Source organism: Haliaeetus albicilla, chromosome 11, assembly GCF_947461875.1.
Source record: "Haliaeetus albicilla chromosome 11, bHalAlb1.1, whole genome shotgun sequence".
Taxonomy (NCBI): Eukaryota; Metazoa; Chordata; class Aves; order Accipitriformes; family Accipitridae; genus Haliaeetus; species Haliaeetus albicilla.
The window spans coordinates 43,505,726-43,528,466 of NC_091493.1; the positions used below are offsets into that span (position 1 = coordinate 43,505,726).

A 22,741-nucleotide genomic window follows, 5' to 3' on the forward strand; every position below is an offset into this window, starting at 1 on the left:
GATCCGTGGGGCTGAGCACCCATATGCGGGGGGCTGAGCACCCAGGTGCTGAGCACTGTGGGGCTGAGCACCCAAAGTAGGGTGCTGTGGGGCTCAGCACCACCATGCTGGGATCCGTGGGGCTGAGCACCCACGTGTAGGGTGCTGTGGGGCTGAGCACCCAGGTGTAGGGGTCCGTGGGGCTGAGCACCCACACGCGGGGTGCTGAGCACCCAGGTGCTGAGCACTCTGGGGCTGAGCCCCCATAGAAGTGGGGTGCTGTGGGGCTGAGCCCCCCTCCCCGCTGGGGGCCGGGTCCCGCCCCGCCTGGGCGTGGCCGAGCGGGCGTGGCCGCGGCCTCCTGTCCCCGCCCCTTTGTGGGCGTGTCCCCGGGGCGGAGGGGGCGTGTCCCCGGCCGGGGTCGCCCGTCGCCGTCCGAGCCGGGGCCGGGCCCCGCTGCCGCCGCCATGGGGGGGGGGGGGGAGCGGGCTCGGGGGGGCACCCGAGGTTGGGGGGGGGCAGGGGACCCCTCCGGCCTCGGGGGGACCCCGCTGCTGCTGCTGCTGCTGCTGCTGCTGCCGCTCGGGGCGGCTGCAGGTGAGAGGGGGGGGGAAATTTGGGGAGGGGGGGGGCTAAGAGGGAGGGGGGGACTGGGTCCGGACTAAGTGGGGGGGGACGGGGACTGGGAGGGGGAGGGAGCTGGGGGGGGGAACTGGGAGGGAGGAATTTGGGGGGGGGGATTTGGGGGGAGTCATTGCGGCGGGGAGTTGGGGCTGAGTTAAGAAGAAGCGGGCTGAGGCGGGACGAACCGAGTTAAACCGGGTCGGGCTGAGTTGAGTCGAGTTTTGAGTCGAGTTAAGTCGAGTTGAGTCGAGTTTTGAGTCGAGTTGAGTCGAGTTAAGTCGAGTTGAGTTGGGCTGAAGCGAGTTGAGGCGGGTTAAGTTGGGTTAAGGTGGACAGGACCGAGTTAAACCGGGGCGAACCGAGTTAAACCGGGTCGGGTTAAGGCGAATCAAGTCGAGTTGAGTCGGGTTAAGGCGAGTTAAGCCGGGTGAAGGCGAGTTAAGTTGTGTGGAGTTAAGGCGACTTAGGTTGGGTTAAGGCGAGTTGAGGCGGGTTAAGTTGGGTTACGGCGGACCGGACCGAGTTAAACCGGGGCGAACCGAGTTAAGCCGGGTCGAGTTAAGTCGGGTTAAACCCGAACCGACCCCGGGAGAACTCGGGACCGAGGCGGGTTAAGCCGAGCTTTGCTGAACCCCGGGGGGGCGGTTTGCTCCCGCGGGATCGAGCCCAAAGTTTGGGGGGGGCGGGTTGGAGCCCACCCGGGTTGGTTAGTCCCGGGTTAGTTAGTCCTGGTTTACTTAGTCCCGGGTTAGTCCTGGTTGATCCCGGGGGGGGTGGGGGGTGCCGGGGTGGGGGAGGGGCGGCGCGGCCGCACTTTGGCGGCGCGGCAAAAAGTTTGGAGAGAGGGAAAAAAAAAAAAGGGGGGGGGGCGGAGGGGTAGAACCGGGACTAAGTCGGGCCCAACTGGGCTTAACTGGGTTTAAGTGGGGCGGGTGCGGCCCCGGGAGCGGGGATTGGGGGGGGGGGGGTTGGCGGGACCGTGGGAACGCGGGGCCAGGCGGGGGGAGGAGGGGCCTGGGGGGGAGGGGGGGCACCGGGGAGGGGGGAGGGGCCGGGCCGTGGGAACGGGGCTGGGGGGAGGGGAAAAGGGGGGGGAGGGATTTGGGGGTGCGGGGATTTTTTTGGGGGGGGGGGTGTTGTGGCTCGCGGTGCATGCTGGGATTTGGGGGGGCAGGGATTTGGGGGGGCGTGCAGTGCTCGCGGTGCATGCTGGGAGTTGGGGGGGGAGCACCAGGATTTGGGGGGGGGGCACGTGTGTAGGGTGAGCGTGCAAGGGCCGGGATGGGAGGGGGGAGCGTGCAGGGAGCGTGCGACGCACAAGCAGGGGGTGCTGGGAGTGTGCGAGGAGTGTGCAACACAAGCGTGGGGCACGAGGAGCGTGCGATGCACGAGGACAGGGTGTGGCGAGTGTGCAATGCACAAGTACAGGGTGCAGGGAGCGTGCAAGGCACGAGCATGGGATGCGGGAAGCATGCAAGGAGCGTGCAACATAAGCGCAGGGTGCGGGGAGCATGCGATGCACAAGCAGGGGACGCGGGGAGCGTGCAGGGAGCGTGCGATGCACAAGCAGAGGGTGCAGGGAGTGTGCAGGGAGCGTGCAACACAAGCAAAGGGTGCAGGGAGTGTGCGATGCACAAGTACAGGGTGCAGGGAGCATGCAAAGCACGAACGCGCAGCATAGTGAGCGTGCAACGCACAAGCATGGGATGCAGGGAGCGTGCAACGCACAAGTACAAGGTGCAGGGAACGTGCAAAGCACAAGCACACAGCGTAGTGAGCGTGCGACACACAAATGTGGGGCATGGGGAGCGTGCGACACGCAAGCAAAGGGCGCGGCGAGCGTGCGACGCACATGGGTGCCGTGCACGCGCAGTGCCCTCACACTTCCCCCCTGCCCCAGCACCCACCCAGGGGTGTGGGTGCCCCCCCCCTCCCCCCCCAGGATCCTGGGGGGGTGTGTGTGACGTGGGTGACCCTGGGTGACCCCAACTGCCCCTCCCCCGCTGTTCCCACGGCCCTGGGTCCCTCGGGGGGGGGGGCGGGGGGGACACACAGGGTGGGTGGTCCCCGGCTTGTTGGGGGGTCCCAGCCCCACAGTGGGACCCAGGGTGCTGGGCTGGGAGGCAGGGAGTTGGGGGGCAGGGATGGGAGTTGGGGGGCAAAAATGGGGCTGTGGGGCAGGGATGTGTGGGGCAGTGTGTGGGACTGAAGGCAGCGTGTAGGGTGGGGGGGTCTGTGGGGCAGCCGTGGATTCATGGGGTGGGGGGGATCTCTGGGGCAGTGTGTGGGGTGAGGGATCCGTGGGGCGGGGGGGGGGGGCGTGCCGTGGGGCTGACCCCTGACCCCCCCCCTCTGCCCCCCAGTGCTGCCGTGCCCAGAGGGGGTGACCCCCTGCGAGAATGGGGGGCTCTGCGTGCTGGACCCCCAAGGCCGGACCACCTGCCTGTGAGTGACACCACCCCCCCCACCCATGGGTGCCCCCCCATGGATGCCCCCACCCTGGTGCCACATAGCCCCCACCCAGCACCCCATAGCCCCCCTGAGCACCCCATAACCCCCTCCCAGTGCCCCATAGATGCGAGTGCCCCATAGCAACTCCCCTGCACCCCATAGCCACCCCCCCCCCACACCCCCTATAACCACCTCCTGTGCCCCATAAACCCCCCCCCCCCCCCCAGGGCACCCATACCCCCCCCAGCACCCTATAACTCCCCTTGTGCCCCACGGCACCCCCCCGGCACCCCATAACCCCCCTGGCACCCCATAAAACCCCTCTCAGGGCACCCATAACCCCGCCCAGCACCCCATAACACCCCCAGGGCACCCACCCCGCCTCCAAGCACCCTATAACCACCCCCTGTGCCCCATAACCCCCCCCAGCACCCAATAACACCCCACCCAGGGCACCCCATAGCACCCACCCCCACACCCCAGGGCACCCCATAACCCCCCCCGGGCACCCCATAACCACCCCCCCAGCACCCCTAGATGGGTGGGGGCACCCTGGGGTGCCCCCCCCACCACCCCACCCTACCCCACCCCTGCCGCCACGCTGCCCGCGGGTGCAGGCAGGGTGCTGCCTGCCCAGGCAGGACAGGCAAGGAGGGGGGGGCCCGTGGGAGTCTGCCTGGGGCCACGTTCCCAGGGTGCCCCCCCCACCCTGCCCGGACGCCTGGGTGCTCCTTGTGGGGGAGGGTGCAGCCCTGGCACCCTGCCCTTCGCCCTCTGTCCCTCTCTGGGGGGACACACGACACCCCATGGGGAGTACTGGGTGTGCAGGGGGGGCACCCATGTGAGAAACCCACGCTTGGGGGGGGCAACCGGTTGTGGGAGGGGGTCCCCTGGGTGATATGAGGGTCCTATGGGTGATACAGGGGTCCCATGGGTGTCGTGGGGGTCCCGGAGGCAGCATGGGGGTGTCATGGGGGTCCCATGGGTGGCACAGAGGTCCCATGGGTGATATGGGGGTCCTATGGGTGATGTGGAGGGTCTCATGGGTGTTGTGGGGGTCCTGGGGGCAGCGTGGGGGTCCCGTGGGTGGCACAGAGGTCCTATGGGTGTTGTGAGGGTCCCAGGGGCAGTGTGGGGGTCCCATGGGTGACATGGGGTCTCAGGGGTGACATGAGTGTCCCATGGGGGGCACAAGGGTCTCATGGGTGTCATGGGGATCCCAGGGACAGCTCAGGGTCCCATGGGTGACATGGGGGGGTCTCCTGGGCTGCACAGGGGTCCCATGGGTGTCGTGGGGATTCTGGGGACAGCACAGGGGGGTCCCGTGGGTGTCATGGGGGTCCCATGGGTGGCACAGAGGTCCCATGGGTGTCATGGGGATCCTATGGGTGATATGGGGGTCCCGGGGGCAGTGTGGGGGTCCCATGGGTGTCATGGGGGTCCCGTGGGTGACACAGAGGTCCCATGGGTGCTGCAGGGTCCCACAGGTGCAGTGGGGGTCCCAAGTGCCCCATGGGGGTCTCCCATGGGTGCTGGGGGGGTGTCCCCCTGGCTGCTGGGGGTCTCCCATGGGTGCTGTCCAGCAGGTGCCAGCCGGGGGTGCTGGGGGAGCGGTGCCAGCTGCGGGACCCCTGCACCCCGTCACCCTGCCCCCCTGGGGGGGTCTGCCAGAGCACCCTGCGCCAGGGCACCCTGCGCCCACGCTGCCTCTGCCCCCCAGGCACCCGCCGTGAGTGGGGGGGGGTCGCATGGGTGGGGGGGGCAATGGGGGAGGGCATATCATGGGGGGGGGTTCCCATGGGTGCATGGGGGCTATGGGGTGGGCAGGGGGACATGGGTGGGGGGTGGTCCCATGGGTGGGGAGGGGTCCCATGGGGTGGGGTGGGGGTCCCATGGGGGGGGAGGGCTATGGGATAGGTAAGAGTGGGGGGACCCCAAGGGTGGTGGTGCAGGGGTGTCCCATGGGGTGGCCAGGGTGCTGGCAGGCACCCATGGGTGCCCAAACCTCCCAGCCCTCATTCAACAGCACCCAACTCCCCCCCGCCCCCCCAGGTCCCGACTGCACCCCCCTGGAGACCCCTCCCTCCCCCCCCTGCACCCCCTCCCCCTGCCTGAATGGGGGGACCTGCCGCCAGCTGGGGGAGGGGACCTTCGACTGCGCCTGCCTGCCTGGTGGGTGCTGGCACCCATGGGTGCTGCTGGGGGGGGGGGGGGGTCCCTGGCACTGGGAGGGGGTCTCTGGGACAGGTCGGGGGTCCTGGCGCTGGGTGGGGGTCCCTGAGGGTCCTTGGAAGTGGGGGGGGGGGGTCCCTTGGGGGGGTGTTGGCATTGGGTGGGGGTCCCTGGGGTGGTTCATGGAAGTGGGTGGGGGGCCCCTGGTGGTGGGTGGGGGGCCCTGAGGGCCCTTGGAAGTAGGGGGGTCCCTTGAGGGGGTCCTTGGCATTGGGTGGGGGTGTCCCTGGCAGTGGGTGGGGGTCCTTGGCACCCATCACCCTTGACATCCCCAGGGCTCCCTGGTGATGGGTTTAGGGGGTCCAGGGTACTGGTGGATTGGGTGGGGGGGGGTCCCTGGTGTGGGTGGGGGCCCCTGACCCCCCTGATGTCCCCAAGGCTTCGAGGGTGCCACCTGTGAGACCAACGTGGATGACTGCCCCGGGCACAAGTGTCTCCATGGGGGCACCTGCGTGGACGGCGTCAACACCTACAACTGCCAGTGCCCACCCGAGTGGACGGGTAAGGGTGGGGGGGGGCACCCAGCGGTGGCGGGGGTTGGGGGGACATGGACCAAGGTGGGCATTGAGGTGGTCACCAGGGTGGTCATGGAGGTGGGGACCAAGTGGTCAAAAGGGTGGGCACCAGGGTGGTCATCAAGCTAGGGGTTGAGGTGGGCACCAGGGTGGGCACCCAGGTGGGTACCAAGGTGGTCATTGAAGTGGGCACCGAAATGGGCATCAAGGTGGGGACCAGGATGGTCATTGAGGTGGATAATGAGGTGGGGACCAAGGTGGTCAACAAGGTGGGCACCAGGGTGGTCAATGAGGTGGTCACCGGTCACCAAAGTTGTCATTGAGGTGGAGACTGAGGTGGTCATCAGGGTGGGCACCGAGGTGGGCACTGGGATTTGGATCAGGGTGGGCACCAAGGTGGGGACCAGGGTGGTCATTGAGGTGGGCACCAGGGTGATCAACAGGGCTGTCTCTGAGGTTGCCTCCCAAAGTGGTCCCCAAGGTTGTCACTGAGCTAGGGACCAAGATAGTCCCTGAGATGATCCCAGAAGTGGTCCCCAAGGAGGTCCCCAAGGTGGCCACTGAGACGGTGACCATGGTGGTCCCAGAGATAGTCCCCAAGGTGGTGAGTGAGGTGCAGACCAAGGTGGGCCTTGAGATGTTCCCCGAGGCGGTCTCCAAGGCGGTCCCCAAGGAGGTCCCCAAGGTGGCCACTGAGATGGTGACCATGGTGGTCCCAGAGATAGTCCCCAAAGTGGTCCCTGAGATGTTCCCCGAGGTTGTCACCACGGAGGTCCCAGAGGTGGTCAGCGGGGTGGTGACCGAGGTGCTCCCCGAGATGTTCTCAGGTGGCCTCCAAGAAGGTTCCTCCGGTTGCTCACTGAGACCTCCTTGACCCCGCCCACCCACTCCACGTCCACCCCCCAGGCCAGTTCTGCACCGAGGATGTGGACGAGTGCCAACTGCAACCCAACGCCTGCCACAACGGGGGCACCTGCTTCAACACCCAAGGCGGTCACACCTGCGTCTGCGTCAACGGTTGGACAGGCGAGAGCTGCAGTGAGAACATTGACGACTGTGCCACCGCCGTCTGCTTCAACGGGGCCACCTGCCACGATCGCGTCGCCTCCTTCTACTGCGCCTGTCCCATGGGCAAGACGGGTGAGGGAAGGGCATGGGTGGGGGCACCCGTGGGGTGGGCAACCTCAAGGGAACCCTGGGGTGGGGTGGGCACCACCAAGGGCACTTCTGGTATGGGTAGGAACCCCGCCATGTGCACCTTGGCGTGGGTTGGGGACCTCCAAGAGCACCCTAGGGTGGGGTGAGGACCTCCGAGAGCACCCTGGCGTCAGGGTGGGCACCTCGAGGTGGCTTTGGCACAGGTTGGGTAGCACCAGCATCGCCCCTTGGGCACCCTGGTGTGGGGTGGGCACCCATCAGGGTGGCTTTTGGCAGAAGTTGAGTGGCAATGACGTGGGGCGGTCATCAGCCCTTGGGCACCCTGGCATTGGGTGGGCAACCTGGCATTGGGTGGGCAACCTGGCAGAGGGTGGGCAACCTGGGGGTGGCTTTGGCAGAGGTTGGGTGACACCAGGATGGGGTGAGCACCCCTGGCACAGGGTGGGCACCCTCGGCTAGCCTTGGCATGGGTTGGGTGGCACCATCCTGTTGTCGGCATCACCTCTTGGGCACCACGACATGGGGTGGGCACCACCCTTGGGTACCCTTGCATGGGATGGACACCTCAGGAACGGGTCAAGCACCCATGAGCTCCCTTGGCATGGGGTGGGCACCACTGGAAGCGGGGGGGGGTTAGGTCCCCCATGGGTGCCCTGACGCCCCGGTGGGTGCCAGGCCTGCTGTGCCACCTGGATGACGCCTGCGTCAGCAACCCGTGCCACAAGGATGCCATCTGCGACACCAACCCCGTCAACGGCCGCGCCATCTGCACCTGCCCCCCCGGCTTCACCGGCGGCGCCTGCGACCAGGATGTCGACGAGTGCTCCATCGGTGGGTGGGGGGCACCCATGGGTGGTGGTGGTGGTGGGCATCCATTCCTGGTGGTGGGGATCATCTGTGGGCAGAGAGCATAGGTAGGACTGCACCTCCATGAGCCATCACCATGGCAGGGGAGCCAAGAAAGGGAGCACCCATAGGTGTTGGGGGCACCCATGGGTGGTAGTGCGTCATCCATTCATGGTGTTTCCACTGCAAATGGTGGGCACGCGTGGACAGAGAGCACAGGCAGGTCTGCACCCCGCCATGAGTGATAGCCATGGTGATGGACCCAAGAAGGAGAGCACCCGTGGGTGTTGGGGGCACCCATGGGTGGTCATGGTGGGCATCCATTCATGGTGGTGGGCTCATCCATGGACAGAGAGCACAGGCAGGACTGCATCCCCCCATGAGTGATAGCCATGGTGATGGACCCAAGAAGGAGAGCACCCATGGGTGATGGGGAGGGCCACCCATGGGTGCTGACCCTGTCCCCACCCCCCACAGGCGCCAACCCCTGCGAGCACTTTGGGCGCTGCGTGAACACGCAGGGCTCCTTCGAGTGCCGCTGTGGGCGAGGTTACGCGGGGCCGCGCTGTGAGAGCGACGTCAACGAGTGTCTGTCGGGTCCCTGCCGCAACCAGGCCACCTGCCTGGACCGCATCGGGCGCTTCACCTGCATCTGCATGGCTGGTGGGGACCACCACCCATGGGTGGGGGGGGACGTGGGGGTGAGGGCTGGGGTGGAGGTAGAACCTGAGGTGGGAGCCTGGGGTGGGGATGGGTGCTGGTGTAGGGTCTGGGATGGGTGGGGAGGGTCTTGGTGTGGGACCTGGGGTGGGTGTGGGACCTAAGGTGGGTTCTGGTGTGGGGATAGGTGCTGGTGTAGGACCTGGGATGGGTGGGGAGGGTCTTGGTGTGGGTCCTGGGATGGATGTGGGTGCTGGTGTGGGACATGGTGGGTGCCCTGGTGAGGCTATCTGACCTGGTAGAGGACCTGGTATAGGTCCTGGTATGGTTATGGGTCCTGGTATGGGACCTGGTATGGGTGCGGGTCTTGGTATGGGTCCTGGAATGGGTGAGGGACCCGGTATGGGTCCTGGTATGGGACCTGGTGTGGGTCCTGCTATGGTTATGGGTCCTGGTATGGGTCCTGCTATGGTTGTGGGTCCTGGTATGAGTGTGGGTCCTGGTAAGGGTTCTGGAATGGGTGTGGGTCCTGGTATGGGACCTGTTGTGGGTCCTGGAATGGGTGTGGGTCTTGGTATGGGTCCTGGAATGGGTGGGGGACCTGGTATGGGTCCTGGGATGGGACCTGGGATGGATATGGGTGCTGGTATGGTTATGGGACCTGGTGTGGGACCTGATACGGGTCATGGTGTCAGTATAGGACGTGGCACGGGTCCTGGCATGGGTGTGGGTCCTGGTGGGTCCTGGCAGAGTTCACCTACGCTGGCACAGCCAGTGGGTGCCCTGCATGGGCACAGGGTGGGACGAGGCGGTGTTGGGGTGGGGGCGAGGGTGGCAGCGGGGCTGAGGGTGACGGTGCCGGTGGGTGCAGGGTTCAGCGGGCCCCTCTGCGAGCTGGAGGTGGACGAGTGCCAGAGCAGCCCCTGCGCCAATGGCGGCCGCTGCCACGACCTGGTCAACGGCTTCTCCTGCTCCTGCCCCCCCGGTGAGCACCCACCCACCGGTGGGCACCCGCTCCTGCACCCACCTGTGGGCTCCTGGGCTTTGGGGGGGGGGATATGCTCCAGGTTGAGGTGGCCCTTTGTGGGTGCAAGAGCTCTGGGGGTGCCCTGAAGGGAGTTGGGGGGGGGGACGGGGACCCATGAAGGGGCGGGGGTCACCTCATCTGGCCCCCGTCCCACCCATGGGTGCCCCTCACCCAGGTTTCTCGGGCCCGACCTGCCAGACAGACATGGACGAGTGCGCCAGCACGCCGTGCCGCAATGGTGCCAAGTGCCTCGATCGCCCCAATGGCTACGAGTGCCGCTGCGCCGAGGGTGAGTCCCCTGCCCTGCCCCGGGACCCCTGGCACCCATGGGTGGGCATGCAACCCAGCGGTGACAACCTGGCACCCATGGGTGGCTGTGGAACCCAGCATTGACCACCCTGCACCCATGGGTGGTCATAGGACGCCCGCATTGACCACCCGGTACCCGTGGGTGTCCCTGACCTCATGGTGTTGGCTATCCTGCACCCATGGGTGTCCATGGAACTTCAGCATTGCCCACCCTGCACCTGTGGGTGTCCCCAACAACCTGGTGTTGCCCACCCTGCACCCACAGGTGTTCCTGACCTCCTGGCATTGCCCATCCTGCACCCGTGGGTGTCTCCAGATCCCCAGCGTTGCCCATCCTGCATCCATGGGTGTCCTCAACCTCCTGGTGTTGCCCATCCCGCGCCCATGGTTGTCCCTAATCCCCTGGTATTGCCCATCCTGCACCCATGGGTGTCCCCAGCCTCCTGGCATTGCCCATCTTATACCCACGGGTGTGCTTCATCCCCTGGCATTGGCCACCCTTCACCCATGGGTGCCCACGGAACCCCGACATTGCCCAGCCGGCGCCCATGGATGTCCATGAAACCCCAGCATCGCCCACTCTTCACCCATGGGTGCCCCGCCACCTCCCATGCACCCCATCCCCCTCAGGCTTCGAAGGTCCTCTCTGCGAACACAACGTGGACGACTGCTCGCCGGACCCTTGCCACCACGGCACGTGCCTGGACGGCATCGCCAGCTTCTCCTGCGCCTGTGCCCCCGGCTTCACCGGTTACCGCTGCGAGCTCCAGCTGGACGAGTGCCACAGCAGCCCCTGCCGCAACGGCGGCAAATGCATTGACCGCATTGACGCCTACCAGTGCAACTGCCCACCCGGCACTGCCGGTAGGGTCCGTGGGGTGGGGTGGGGGTCTTATCTGGGCAGGGGGTGGGTGCTAGGCATAGCCTTGGGTCTTCTCTGGGCATGGGGTGGTTGGTGGACACGGTGTTGGGTCTTCTCTGGTCTTGGGACGGTTGATGGACACGGTGTTGGGTCTTCTCTGGTCTTGGGACGGTTGATGGACACGGTGTTGGGTCTTCTCTGGTCTTGGGATGGTTGATGGACACAGTGTTGGGTCTTCTCTGGTCTTGGGATGGTTGATGGACACGGTGTTGGGTCTTCTCTGGGCATGGAGTGGTTGGTGGAGATGGTGTTGGGTCTTCTCTGGGCATGGGGTGGTTGATGGAGATGACATTGGGTCTCCTCTGGTCTTGGGATGATTGGTGGACATGGTGTTGGGTCTTCTCTGGGCAGGGATGGGTGCTGGGTGTGGTGTTGGGTCCCATCGTGTCATCGGGCGGTTGGTGGAGATGGTGTTGGATCTTCTCTGGGCACGGGATGGTTGATGGAGATGGCATTGGGTCTTACTTGGTCTTGGGATGGGTCTTGGGATGGTTGATGGAGATGGTGTTGGGTCCCATCAGGGAACTGGGTGGGTGCTGTTGGGTCTCCTCTGGTCATGGGGTGGTCGAGGGAGATGGTGTTAAGTCCCACCTGGGCATTGGGTAGAAGCTGGACATGGCATTGGGTCCCATCATGGTGGGTGCCACCACGTCCCATCTAAGCATGGGCCAGGAACGGGTCTGTGGGGTGCCCCACCTGGTCATCAGCCCGGTGGGACTCAGCCCTTCACCCCCGGGTGCCCCACCGGGTCATGGGGTGGGTGCTGAGGTCCAGCCACCCTTGGGTGCCAGGCGTCAACTGTGAGGTGAACCCCGATGACTGCGCCAGCGACCCCTGCGTCCACGGCGTGTGCCAGGACGGCATCGACCGCTACGACTGCATCTGCCAGCCCGGCTTCACAGGTGGGTGCCCACGGGTGATGGGGGCCCTTGGTGCCCACGGGGTGCTGCCATGGGTGCTGGGGGGTCCTCGGTGCCTGCTGGGTGCGCCCAATGGGTGCCTATTTTGGGTGCCCCTGTTGGGTGACAGTGTAGGGGTGCCCATGTTGGATTCCCATGCTGATTACCCATGATGGGTGATCATGTTGGGTGTCCCTGTTGATTGCCCATGATGGGTGCCCCTCTTGGGTGCCTCTGTTGACTGCCTATGTTGGGAGCCCCAGTTGGGTGTCCCATTGATTAATTAGCCGTGCTGGGTGCTCCTGTTGATTACCCATGATGAGTGCCCATGTTGGGTGTCCTGTTGATTAATTACCCCTCCTGGGTGCCTGTGTTGGGTGCCCCTGTTGATTGCCCGTGCTGGGTGCTTTTATTGGGTTCCCGTGTTGATTACCCATGATGGGAGCTCCAGTTGGGTGTCCCATTGATTAATTACCCATCCTGGGTGCCCCTGTTGGGTGCCCCTGTTGACTACCCATGTTGGGAGCTCCAGTTGGGTGTCCTGTTGATTAATTGCCCATCTTGGGTGCCTGTGTTGGGTGCCCCTGTTGATTGCCCATGCTGGGTGCTCGTGTTGGGTGCTTTTATTGGGTTCCCTTGTTGATTACCCATGATGGGTGCCCATGTTGGGTGTCCCATTGATTAATTACCCCTCCTGGGTGCCTGTGTTGGGTGCCCCTGTTGATTGCCCGTGCTGGGTGATCATGTTGGGTGCCCCTCTTGGGTGCCCCTGTTGACCACCTATGTTGGGAGCTCCAGTTGGGTGCCCACCAAGGTGCCCCCACCCGACACCCCCCCCACACACACCATGTCCCACCCCAGGTCCCCGCTGCAATGTGGAGATCAACGAGTGCGCCTCCAACCCCTGCCACAACGGTGGCACCTGCGTCGACGGCGCCAACGGCTTCACCTGCCTCTGCCCACCGGGCACCCGCGATGCCCAGTGCCGCCCCGGCACCCTGCCCTGCCGTAGCAGCCCCTGCGCCCACGGCACCTGCCGTGACCACGGGGATGGGTGAGCACCCATGGGGTGCTGGGAGGGGGCCTGAGGGTGTCCGTGGGGTGCCCGAGGTTGTCCAAGGGTGCCTGGTGGGGCGCCCAAGGGTGCCCATGGATGCCTGGGTGGGTGGCCAGGGTTGTCTATGGGTGCCTGGGGGGGGGAGGTTTGGCCGGGGGCACCCTTGGGTGCCCAGCACCCATGCGTGCCCCCCCCCTACAGGTTCACCTGCGAGTGCCAGGCGGGCTGGGGGGGCCCCATGTGCGCCCGCAGGGAGGACCCCTGTGCCACCCGGCCCTGCCGCCACGGGGGCACCTGCACCCCCGTGGGTGGGGGGTACCGCTGCACCTGCCGCCCAGGATACCAGGGTACGGCCCACCCTGGGGACCCCCCCGGTCACCCTGGGGACACCCCCACCACCCTGGGACCCCTCCCCAGTCACCCTGGGGACACTGCCTGGCATTGATCCCTGCCCACCCTGGGGACATTTGGGGACCCCCTGGGGACCCCCTGCCCACCCTGGGGACATTTGGGGACCCTTTGTCCACCCTGGGGATCCCCTACCCATCCCTCTACTGGGCTCGTGTCCTCCGCCATCCCTATGTCCCCGCCGTCCCCATGTCCCCTGCGATCCCCATGGCACCTACTGTCCCCATGTCCCCAGTGTCACCACGTTCCCACCATGTCCCCTGCTGCCCCCATGTCCCTTGGTGTCCCCACCATGCCCACGTCCCTTGGTGTCCCTTGGTGTCCCCACGTCCCTTGGTGTCCCCATCATCCCCACAGCCCCAGTTGTCCCCATGTCCCCTTCTGTCCCCATGTCCCTTGATGTCCCCATCATCCCCACATCCCCACCATGCCCACGTCCCTTGGTGTCCCCACATCCCTTGGTGTCCCCATCATCCCCATGCCCCCGCCATCCCCACATCCCCACCATGCCCACGTCCCCAGATGTCCCCATGTCCCCTGCTGTCCCCATGCCACGCCACTGTCCCCGTGTCCCCTGGGGTGACGTGTGCGTGTTGTCATGTGTCCCCCCCCGCAGGCGCCCAGTGCCAGACGGAGGTGGACGAGTGCGCCTCGGGGCCGTGCCACCACGGGGGGACCTGCCTGGACGGCGCTGGCACCTACCGCTGCCTCTGCGCCCTGCCCTTCACAGGTGGGCACCCGTGGGTGCTGACTGGCACCATGGGTGGAGGCTGCGTACCTGGGGGCTTTGTCCCATGTCCTGATGGGTGCCACCACGCTGGGTGTCCCTTTGATGGCTGTGTCCTCATAGGTGCCACCATGCCAGGCACCCGATGGTGGCCATGCCCTGATGGGTGCCACCACGTCGGGGGGTGGTGGTGTCCTGATAGGTCCCACCGGTGCTCTGATGGGTGCCACCACATTGGGTACCCGTTGGTGGCCATACCCCGATGGGTGCCACCATGCTGGGTGCCCCGATGGGTGCCACCATGCTGGGTGTCCCTTTGGTGGCTGTGTCCTCGTGGATGCCACCATGCCAAGCACCCGATGGTGGCCATGCGCTGATGGGTGCCACCACGCTGGGTGCCCCGATGGGTGCCACCATGCCCGTCGCCCCGCGGGTGGCGGTGCCTGACGGTGTCCCCGGGGCGCAGGGCGAGCGTGCGAGGTGATGCTGGCTCCCTGTGCCCCCGACCCCTGTGACAACGGTGGCATCTGTGTCCCCACCCCTGACTACGGGGGCTTCACCTGCCGCTGCCCCCCCGGCTGGCAAGGTACCCGCGCCCTGGGGTGCCCCTGCAGCACCCCACAGGCACCCTCTGACACCCCCCCACGTCCCCTTGGGTCACCTCCTGGCACCCCTGGGTTCCCCTGGCACCCTGATCCCCCCCCCCCACCGCAGCACCCTGACCCCCCCCGGGCACCCTGACCCTATTAGCACCCCAAACCCCTAGGCACCCTGACCCTATTGACACCCCAAACCCCTGGCACCCTGACCCCCCCTGGGCACCCTGACCCTATTGGCACCCCAAACCCCTGGGCACCCTGCCCCCCTCCTTGGGGATCCTGCCCCCCCCGTCACCCTGACCCCCCCCAAAGCACCCCAACCCCCTCCCTGGGCACCCTGACCCCCACCCTTGTCCTCCTGTGTCCTCCCCCACCCAAGGCGAGCGCTGCCAGGAGGACGTGGACGAGTGCGGGCAGAGCCCCTGCCTGCACGGGGGGGTCTGCGCCAACCGCCCTGGCACCTTTGGGTGCCTCTGCCCCCGCGGCTATGGGGGGGCCACCTGCCAGCACGACCTCGACGACTGTCACCCCGGTGAGGGGACGTGGGGACACTGGTGGGGGGGGACACAGAGGGGTGGTGGGGGTCACTGGTGGGGGACATTGGGGGGAGTGGGGATGCTGGGGGGGGATGCTGGGGGGAGTGGAAACACTGAGGAGGGGGACACTGGGGGGAGTGGGAACACTGGGACATGGAGGGGACAGGGATGCTGGGGGGTCTGGGGACACTGAGGGGACACTGGGACTTGAGAGGGGACAGGGATGTTGGGGAGACATTGGGGGGGCCATTGTGGAGACTGGGGACACTGGGGGGAGCAGGGACACTGGGACGTGGAGGGGACAGGGATGCTGGGGTACACTGAGGGGACTCTGGGGACACTGGGACATGGAGTACAGGGATGCTGGGGGGGATTGGGGACACAGGGACAGCGAGGGGGGCTCTGGGACAACACCAGGGTGGTTGGGGACACCAGTGGGGCATCTGGGGACACTGGGACACGGAAGGGGACAGGGACACCAGGGACCTGGTGACACTGGGCGGGGGGGGACACTGGGGGGGCCTGGAGACACTGGGGGGTACCTGGAGACACCGGAGGGACAGGGACCTGGTGGGGAACAACAGGACACTGGGGGGCTTCGGGGACACCAGGGGGGCTTGGGGACATCGGGGAGGTGTCAGTTTGGGGTGCCATGGGTCACCCCCCCCTCTGTGTGTGTGTGTGTGTCCCACCCAGAGCCCTGCCTGAATGGGGGGACCTGCCGGGACGGGGTGGGGACCTTCTCCTGCTCCTGTCCCCCTGGGTTCGGGGGTCCTCGCTGTGACACCGAGGAGGATGAGTGCGGGAGCCGTCCCTGCCGCAACGGTGGCACCTGCAGCGACTTCGTCAACAGCTTCACCTGCACCTGCCCCCCCGGCTGGACCGGCCCCCGCTGCCAGCACAACATCCCTGACTGCACCGACAGGTACCCATGGGTGCCCCTGGGTGGGCCTGGGTCACCCCGTGTCCATGCGATGTCCCCATCTGGAGCTGGAGGTCTTGGCACCCTTGGGTGGCCCGAGGTGGCCTCATGACTCCCCGTGCCCATGTGATGGCCCCAGCTACGTCTGGAGCTATCAGCACCCATGGGTGACCCCCAAGACTCCCCATGCCCGTGCAATGTCCCCAGCTACATCTGGAGCTATCAGCACCCATGGGTGGTCCTGGGTGGCCGCAGGTGGCTCTGGGTGGCCCTGGGTCACCCCATGCCCGTGTGATGTCCCCATCTGCACTTGAAGGTATCGGCACCCATGGGTGGCCCCAGGTGGTCCTGGGTCCCCCCATATGCACCTGAGGGCATTGGCACCCGTGGGTGTCCCCAAGCTGGACCCTGCGAGTGCACCCACAGGTACCCCACCCATGGGTGTCCCCTGGTGTCTCCAAATCTCCTCCAGCCACCACAACGTCCCCCACTGCACCAGCTCCCGTGGGTGTCCCTGAATGTCCCGTGCCCCTACAACGTCCCCAAGTGCACCCAAACCTACCTGCACCCGTGGGTGCCCCCAGACACCCCACAACTCCCTTCTCCAGCCCAACCCACCAGCACCCAAGGGTGTCCCCAAGCCTTCTCCTGCCCGTAGAATGTCCCCAAGTGCACCCAAACCTACCTGCACCCGTGGGTGCCCCCGGATGCCCCACAACTCCCTTCTCCAGCCCAACCCACCAGCACCCAAGGGTACCAGGGGGGCACCCATGGGTGCTGAGCCCATCCCCACCCAACAGCTCCTGCTTCAACGGCGGGACCTGCGTGGACGGCATCGCCTCCTACACGTGCCGCTGCCGGCCCGGCTTCACAGGCACCCACTGCCAGCACCCAGCCGATGGGTGCCGGGGGCAGCCCTGCCTGCGGGGGGGCACCTGCGTCACCACCGGGGACACCTACCGCTGCCTCTGCGTCCCAGGATACACCGGCACCCAGTGCCAAGTGAGTGGGGGGGCACCCGTGGGTGCCGGGGGAGGGGGGGGCGGTCTACCGGGTACCCTGCGCCCACCTTCCACGGTTCCATGGGAGTTGGGCACACAGGCACCCGCCAGTTCGGGCACCCCAAGACCATGGTCCCCACCCTCCCCAAAAAGCGGGTGTCCCAGCACCCACCCAGGCACCCTGTGCCCACCCTCCCCCAAAAAATGGGTGTCCCAGCACCCACCCACGCCTGCTGACCCCACCCTCCCCAAAAAATGGGTGCACCAGCACCCACCCATGTCCCCCCTCCCCAAAAAATGGGTGTCCCAGCACCCACTCAGGCACACTGAGCCCACCCTCCCCAAAAACCAGGTGCTCCAGCACCCACCCATGCCCCCTGAGCCCACCCTCCCCAAAAAGGCAGGTGCCCCAGCACCCACCCTTGCCTCCCCTCCCCAAAAACCGGGTGCCCCAGCCCCCCTCCCAACTTGGGCACCCCATTTACCCCCCCATGAACTGGGTGCCAGTGTTCCCCAGCACCCATCCCCTTCTGCACCCCATTCTCCCCCAAAAAAACCCTCTATTCCTGAGCCCCCCCCCACCCCAAGGTGCCCCCATGGGTACTCCCCCCACCCTGACCCCCCCGGGTCTCCCCGCAGACCCCCCTGGACCTGTGCCAGGGGGCACCCTGCCAGCATGGGGGGCAGTGCCGGCAAACGGGTGCCACCGTCACCTGCCTCTGTCCCCCCCCCTGGACCGGCAGCGCCTGCGACGTCCCCAACGTCACCTGCACCGTGGCGGCCGCCCGCAGAGGTCAGGTTTGGGGGATGGGGAACTGGGAGGACTGGGAGCTGCGGGAAAATGGGGTTCCTCTCCCTGTTTGGGGGACTGGGAGGCTGGAAAACCGGGTTCCCTACCAGTTTGGAGGACTGGGAGGGTTAGAAGGAGCCTGGATGCTGGGGTTCCTTCCCAGTTTGGGGTACTGGGAGGACTGGGAGTCTGGATGGATGCCTGGGTTCCCTCCCAGTTTGGGGTACTGGGAGCCCAGACACCTGTGTCCCCTCCCAGTTTGGGGTACTGGGAGCCCAGACACCTGGGTCCCCTCCCAGTTTGGAGGCCTGGGAGCAGGGATGCCTGTGTCCCCTCCCAGTTTGGGGTACTGGGAGCCCAGACACCTGGGTTCCCTCCCAGTTTGGCCATACTGGGAGGCCTGGGACAGTTAATAACCCCAGACTCCGGATTCCCCTCCCCACCCTGGGCGACCTCAACGGGTGCCCTCCCTCCTGCCTCAGTTTCCCCCAACCCCATCCCCGTTCTGTCCCCCCACCCCGCAGGCATCCCCCTCACCCAGTTGTGCCACGGCCGGGGTCGCTGCGTGGATGCGGGCAGCGCCGGGCACCGCTGCCTGTGCCAGGACGGTTACGCAGGCACCTACTGCCAGACGCCGCGGGACCGCTGCCTGCCCAACCCCTGCCTGCACGGCGCTGCCTGCCGCAGCTACGGGGGGGGCTACGAGTGCGAGGTGAGGGACGCCCACCCGTCTCGCCCCTCGAGCCGCTGCGGGTGGCATCACCCTGGTGTTTGGGTCCCTTGGGTGATGGGTGCCTCCATCCCGGGGCACCCGTGGGTGCTCTCCCTACCCGAAACCCTGCTTTTGGGGCTCAGCCGAGCCTTTTGGGGTGCCTGAGCTTCTCCCCACGCTGGGGACACCCCAGGGTGACCGTGTCCCTCCTGCCACTGAGGTTGGCATCACCATGCTGTGGAGGTCCCTCAAGGGACGGGTGCCTCTACCCGATGGGCGCTCTCCCTACCCGACACCCTGCTTTTGGGGCTCAGCTGAGCCTTTTGGGGTGCCTGAGCATCTCCCCACGCTGGGGACACCCCAGGGTGACCATCTCACCCCTCAAGCCACTGAGGGTGCTGTCACCCTGCTGTGGAGGATCCCTTGGGTGGCAGGTACCCCCCACCCTGGAGAACCCATGGGTGCTCTCCTTACCCAACAACAGCATTTGCCACTCATCTGCCCCTTACGGGGTGCCCTCGGGTGCCCGGTACCCCCCCCCCACCCCCATAACCATACCTCTGAGGTTAGGGTGGTGGTCCGGAGGTGACGGGGCACCCATGGGTGCTGTCCCCGCAGTGCCCGCCGGGTTACGTGGGTCAGGATTGCCAGCTGGAGGTGGACGAGTGCCAGTCGCAGCCCTGCCAGAACGGGGGCACCTGCATCGACCTCGTGGGACGTTACCTCTGCTCCTGCCCCCCCGGCACCCTGGGTGGGTGCTCGGGGACCCCAGGGTGACCCTGGCCCCGTGTTTGGGTGGGCGGTGGGAAAAGGGCTTCCCTGTCCCTGCATCCTTGGGTGCTTGTGGGAAGGGACCCCCCTATGTCCCCATATCTGGGTGCTTGTGGGAAGGGACCCCCCCGCCATGTCCCCATGTCCTTGGGTGCTGGTGGGAAGGGACCCGCCCATGTCCCAATATCTGGGTGCTGGTAGGAACGGACGCCCCCATGTCCTTGGGTGCTGGTGGGAAAGGACCCCCCCCCCCCCCCATGTCTCCATGTCTGGGTGGGTGGTGGGAAGGCACCCGTGTCCCCATGGTGGCACCCATCACGGTCCCCATGTCCCCACCCCATGGTGGCACCCATCAGTGCCCCCCACCCCACGATGGCATCAGTCCACGTGTGTGTGTCGTGTCCCCCCCCCACAATGTCACCATCCCCGCAGGCGTCCTCTGCGAGATCAACGAGGACGACTGTGCCCCCTTGCCCGGCACCCGAGCACCGAAATGCCTCCACAACGGGACCTGTCTGGATGGGGTGGGGGGTTACGGCTGCGCCTGCCCCCCCGGCTACACGGGTGCCCGCTGCGAGGGGGATGTCAACGAGTGCCACAGCCAGCCCTGCCACCCCCCCGGCACCCTGGCGTGCGTGCAGGGTGCCAACACCTACCGCTGCCTCTGCCAGCCCGGCTTCACCGGTGGGTGCTGCTGGGGGGGGAATGGGTGCTGGGGGGGGGTTGCCAGGGTGGGTAGAGGGTTTGGGGGGGGCTGGGTCCACCCATGCTGCACCCAGGCAGGGTGGCAATGCCATGTGCCCACCCGGGGGGGGGGTGGTGTGTGTGGGGGTGTCTCTGTCCCCCCACCCACTGACACCCCCCACCACCACCCACCCAAGGGCACCGGTGCCAGAGCCTGGTGAACCCCTGCCAGTCTTTGCCGTGCCGCCACGGCGGGCGCTGCCAGCCCGACCCCGGCACCCCACGTGGCTACGCCTGCCGCTGCCCACCCGTGAGTGAGGGGCACCCACCCCGGCTGGGGGGGGGGCCATAGGGTGGGTGTACGGCTGGGTGCTGGGGTGGGCAGGGGGCTATGGGGAAGATATAGGGTGGGCAGGGGGAGGTGGGTGCTGTGGGGTGATATAGGGTGGGCAGGGGGTGCTATGGGGTGATATAGGGTGGGCAAGAGGCTTGGGGCTGGGTGCTGTGGGGTGATATAGGGTGGGCAGGGGGTGCTGTGGGGTGATATAGGGTGGGCAGGGGGTGCTGTGGGGTGATGTAGGATGGGTAGGGGGGATGGGTGCCCCCAGTGCCATGGGGGTGGGTGCTTATGGGGTGGTATAGGGTGGGCAGGGGGTGCTGGGTGCTATGGGGTAGTGTAGGGTGGGCAGGGGACTGTGTGCACCCAGTTCCACAGGGCTGGGTCCTGGGGGGGTGCTCTGGGCTACCACCAGCTGGGCAGGGGGCTGGGTGCCCATCACCTGCCAGCCACCCCCCCCCCCCCGGCCTCTGGGTGCCCCCCCACCCATTTCGCCCCCCACTCCCCCCCCAGGGTTTCAGTGGCACCCACTGCGAGAGCCGGCCGCCCTCCTGCCTGGACTTTGCCTGCGCCAATGGAGGCAGCTGCCTGCCGTCCCCCGCTGGCCCCCGCTGCCTCTGCCCCCCTGGCTTCGGGGGTCCCCGGTGCCACCCCCCCGATGTCACCAACGTCACCTGTCCCCCCAACGCTTGTCTCCATGGCGGCACCTGCGTCCCCTCGTCCCGTCCCCCCTTCGCCCGCTGTTTGTGCCCTCCGGGTTTCGGGGGTCCCCGATGCCAAGGGGGTCCCCCGAACCCCCCTGAAATGGAATGCGAGGGGGGATGCGGGGGGAAAGCGGGGGACGGGGTTTGTCACCGGGAATGTAACACCCCTGGGTGTCAGTGGGACGGGGGGGACTGTTCCCTCTTGGTGGGGGACCCTTGGGGACACTGCGGGGTCCCCGAGTGTCCCCCCCTTTTTAACAACAGCCGTTGTGACCGGGGGTGTGACAGCCCCCACTGCCTCTACGACAACTTCGACTGCCGGCCCCCCCACAGGGCCTGCAAGTGAGTGTCCCCACGGTTCACCCCCTGTCCCCACGGGTCACCCCCCCATCACTGTGTGTCACCCTGTCACCCCACTATGGCACTGTGTACCCCCCCATGTGTGTCACCCGCCCTGTGCCTGATTTCCCCCCACATCTCCCGTGGCCCCTCCATGTCCTCCTGCGCTCCCATATGTCCCTGATGTCCCCCCATGTCCCACCCAAGTCCCCACATCCCACCCATGTCTCCTGTGTCCCCCATATCCCACCCATGTCCCCATAGCCCACCCACGTCCCCCAAGTACCTGTATCCCACCCATGCCCCCCACATCCCACCCATATCCTCCATGTCCCCACATCCCACCCATATCTCTGTATCCCACCCAAGTCCCCATGTCCCCCATATCCCACCCACATCCCCATATCCCACCCATGTCCTCCATGGCCCCCAAGTCCCTGTATGCCCCCCACATCCCCATATCCCACCCATGGCCCCCATGGCCCCGTATCCCACCCATGTCCCCCACATCCCACCCATGGCCCCTATGTCCCCATAGCCCACCCATGTCCCCCTATGTCCCCATATCCCACCTATGTCCTCCATGGCCCCACATGCCACCCATGTCCCTGTATCCCAACCATGTCCCCATAGCCCACCCATGTCCCCTATGTCCCCATAGCCCACCTATGTCCTCTATGTTCCCTAAGTCCCCACATCCCACCCATGTCCCTGTACCCCACCCATGTCCCCCACGGCCCCAAGTGCCTGTATCCCCCCCACATCCCCGTATCCCCCCCACATCCTCCCACACCCACCGGTGCCCCCCCGCCCCGCAGCCCCGTCTACGAGCAATACTGCTCCGACCACTTCGCCGATGGGCGCTGCGACCAAGGTTGCAACAGCGAAGAGTGCGGTTGGGACGGGTTGGATTGCGCCCAGGAGGTCCCCGAGGCACTGGCCCGGGGGGTGCTGGTTGTCACCGTCCTCCTGCCCCCCGAGGAGCTGCGTCGGAGCAGCGCCGCCTTCCTCCAGCGGCTCAGTGCCATCCTGCGCACTTCCCTGCGCTTCCGCCTTGATCCCGACGGCAACTACATGATCCAACCCTACTATCGACCCCAACGGCTGCGGAGGAGGGAGGTGGCCCCCGAGGTCATCGGGTGAGGGGGGGACGTGGGATGGGGGTGGTGGGGCTGGTGGACGTGGAGGGGGGTGGATGTGGGGCTGGAGGATGTGGGATGGGGGTGGTGGTTGTGGTGGACACGGGGCTGGAGGACATGGGATGGTGGTGGTGGTGGGGCTGGTGGACATGGGGCTGGAGGACATGGGGTGGGAGATATGGGGAACATGGGATGGTGGTGGTGGTGGACATGGGATGGTGGTGGTGGTGGACATGGGATGGTGGTGGTGGTACTGGTGGACGTGGGGCTGGAGGACATGGGATAGGGCTGGTGGTGGGTCTGGGGGACACAGAGTTGGGGGATGTGGCATGGAGATGGTGGTGCAGCTGGCATGGGGTGGGAGACCTGGAGGATATGGGATGGGGCTGGTGG

The 22,741-nt window shown here is 66.6% G+C and overlaps 1 protein-coding gene across 1 annotated transcript in view; it reads left to right on the forward strand.

The window, feature by feature from the left end:
- Positions 1-404: 404 nt before the first annotated feature.
- NOTCH3 (notch receptor 3) overlaps positions 405-22,741 on the forward strand; it is a 29,271-nt gene continuing 6,934 nt past the window's right edge. The window contains exons 1-26 of the mRNA XM_069797592.1: positions 405-576; positions 2,967-3,048; positions 4,641-4,783; positions 5,107-5,226; positions 5,665-5,787; positions 6,708-6,941; positions 7,635-7,790; positions 8,283-8,468; positions 9,337-9,450; positions 9,668-9,781; positions 10,432-10,665; positions 11,515-11,625; positions 12,484-12,676; positions 12,881-13,026; positions 13,704-13,817; positions 14,281-14,400; positions 14,793-14,945; positions 15,646-15,874; positions 16,672-16,873; positions 17,512-17,665; positions 18,187-18,374; positions 18,993-19,125; positions 19,578-19,829; positions 20,027-20,139; positions 20,680-21,212; positions 22,028-22,348. Of these exons, the coding sequence (XP_069653693.1) occupies positions 447-576; positions 2,967-3,048; positions 4,641-4,783; positions 5,107-5,226; positions 5,665-5,787; positions 6,708-6,941; positions 7,635-7,790; positions 8,283-8,468; positions 9,337-9,450; positions 9,668-9,781; positions 10,432-10,665; positions 11,515-11,625; positions 12,484-12,676; positions 12,881-13,026; positions 13,704-13,817; positions 14,281-14,400; positions 14,793-14,945; positions 15,646-15,874; positions 16,672-16,873; positions 17,512-17,665; positions 18,187-18,374; positions 18,993-19,125; positions 19,578-19,829; positions 20,027-20,139; positions 20,680-21,212; positions 22,028-22,348 (4,598 nt within the window). The 5' untranslated portion in view covers positions 405-446. The remainder of the gene's footprint in view (positions 577-2,966; positions 3,049-4,640; positions 4,784-5,106; positions 5,227-5,664; positions 5,788-6,707; positions 6,942-7,634; positions 7,791-8,282; positions 8,469-9,336; positions 9,451-9,667; positions 9,782-10,431; positions 10,666-11,514; positions 11,626-12,483; positions 12,677-12,880; positions 13,027-13,703; positions 13,818-14,280; positions 14,401-14,792; positions 14,946-15,645; positions 15,875-16,671; positions 16,874-17,511; positions 17,666-18,186; positions 18,375-18,992; positions 19,126-19,577; positions 19,830-20,026; positions 20,140-20,679; positions 21,213-22,027; positions 22,349-22,741) is intronic.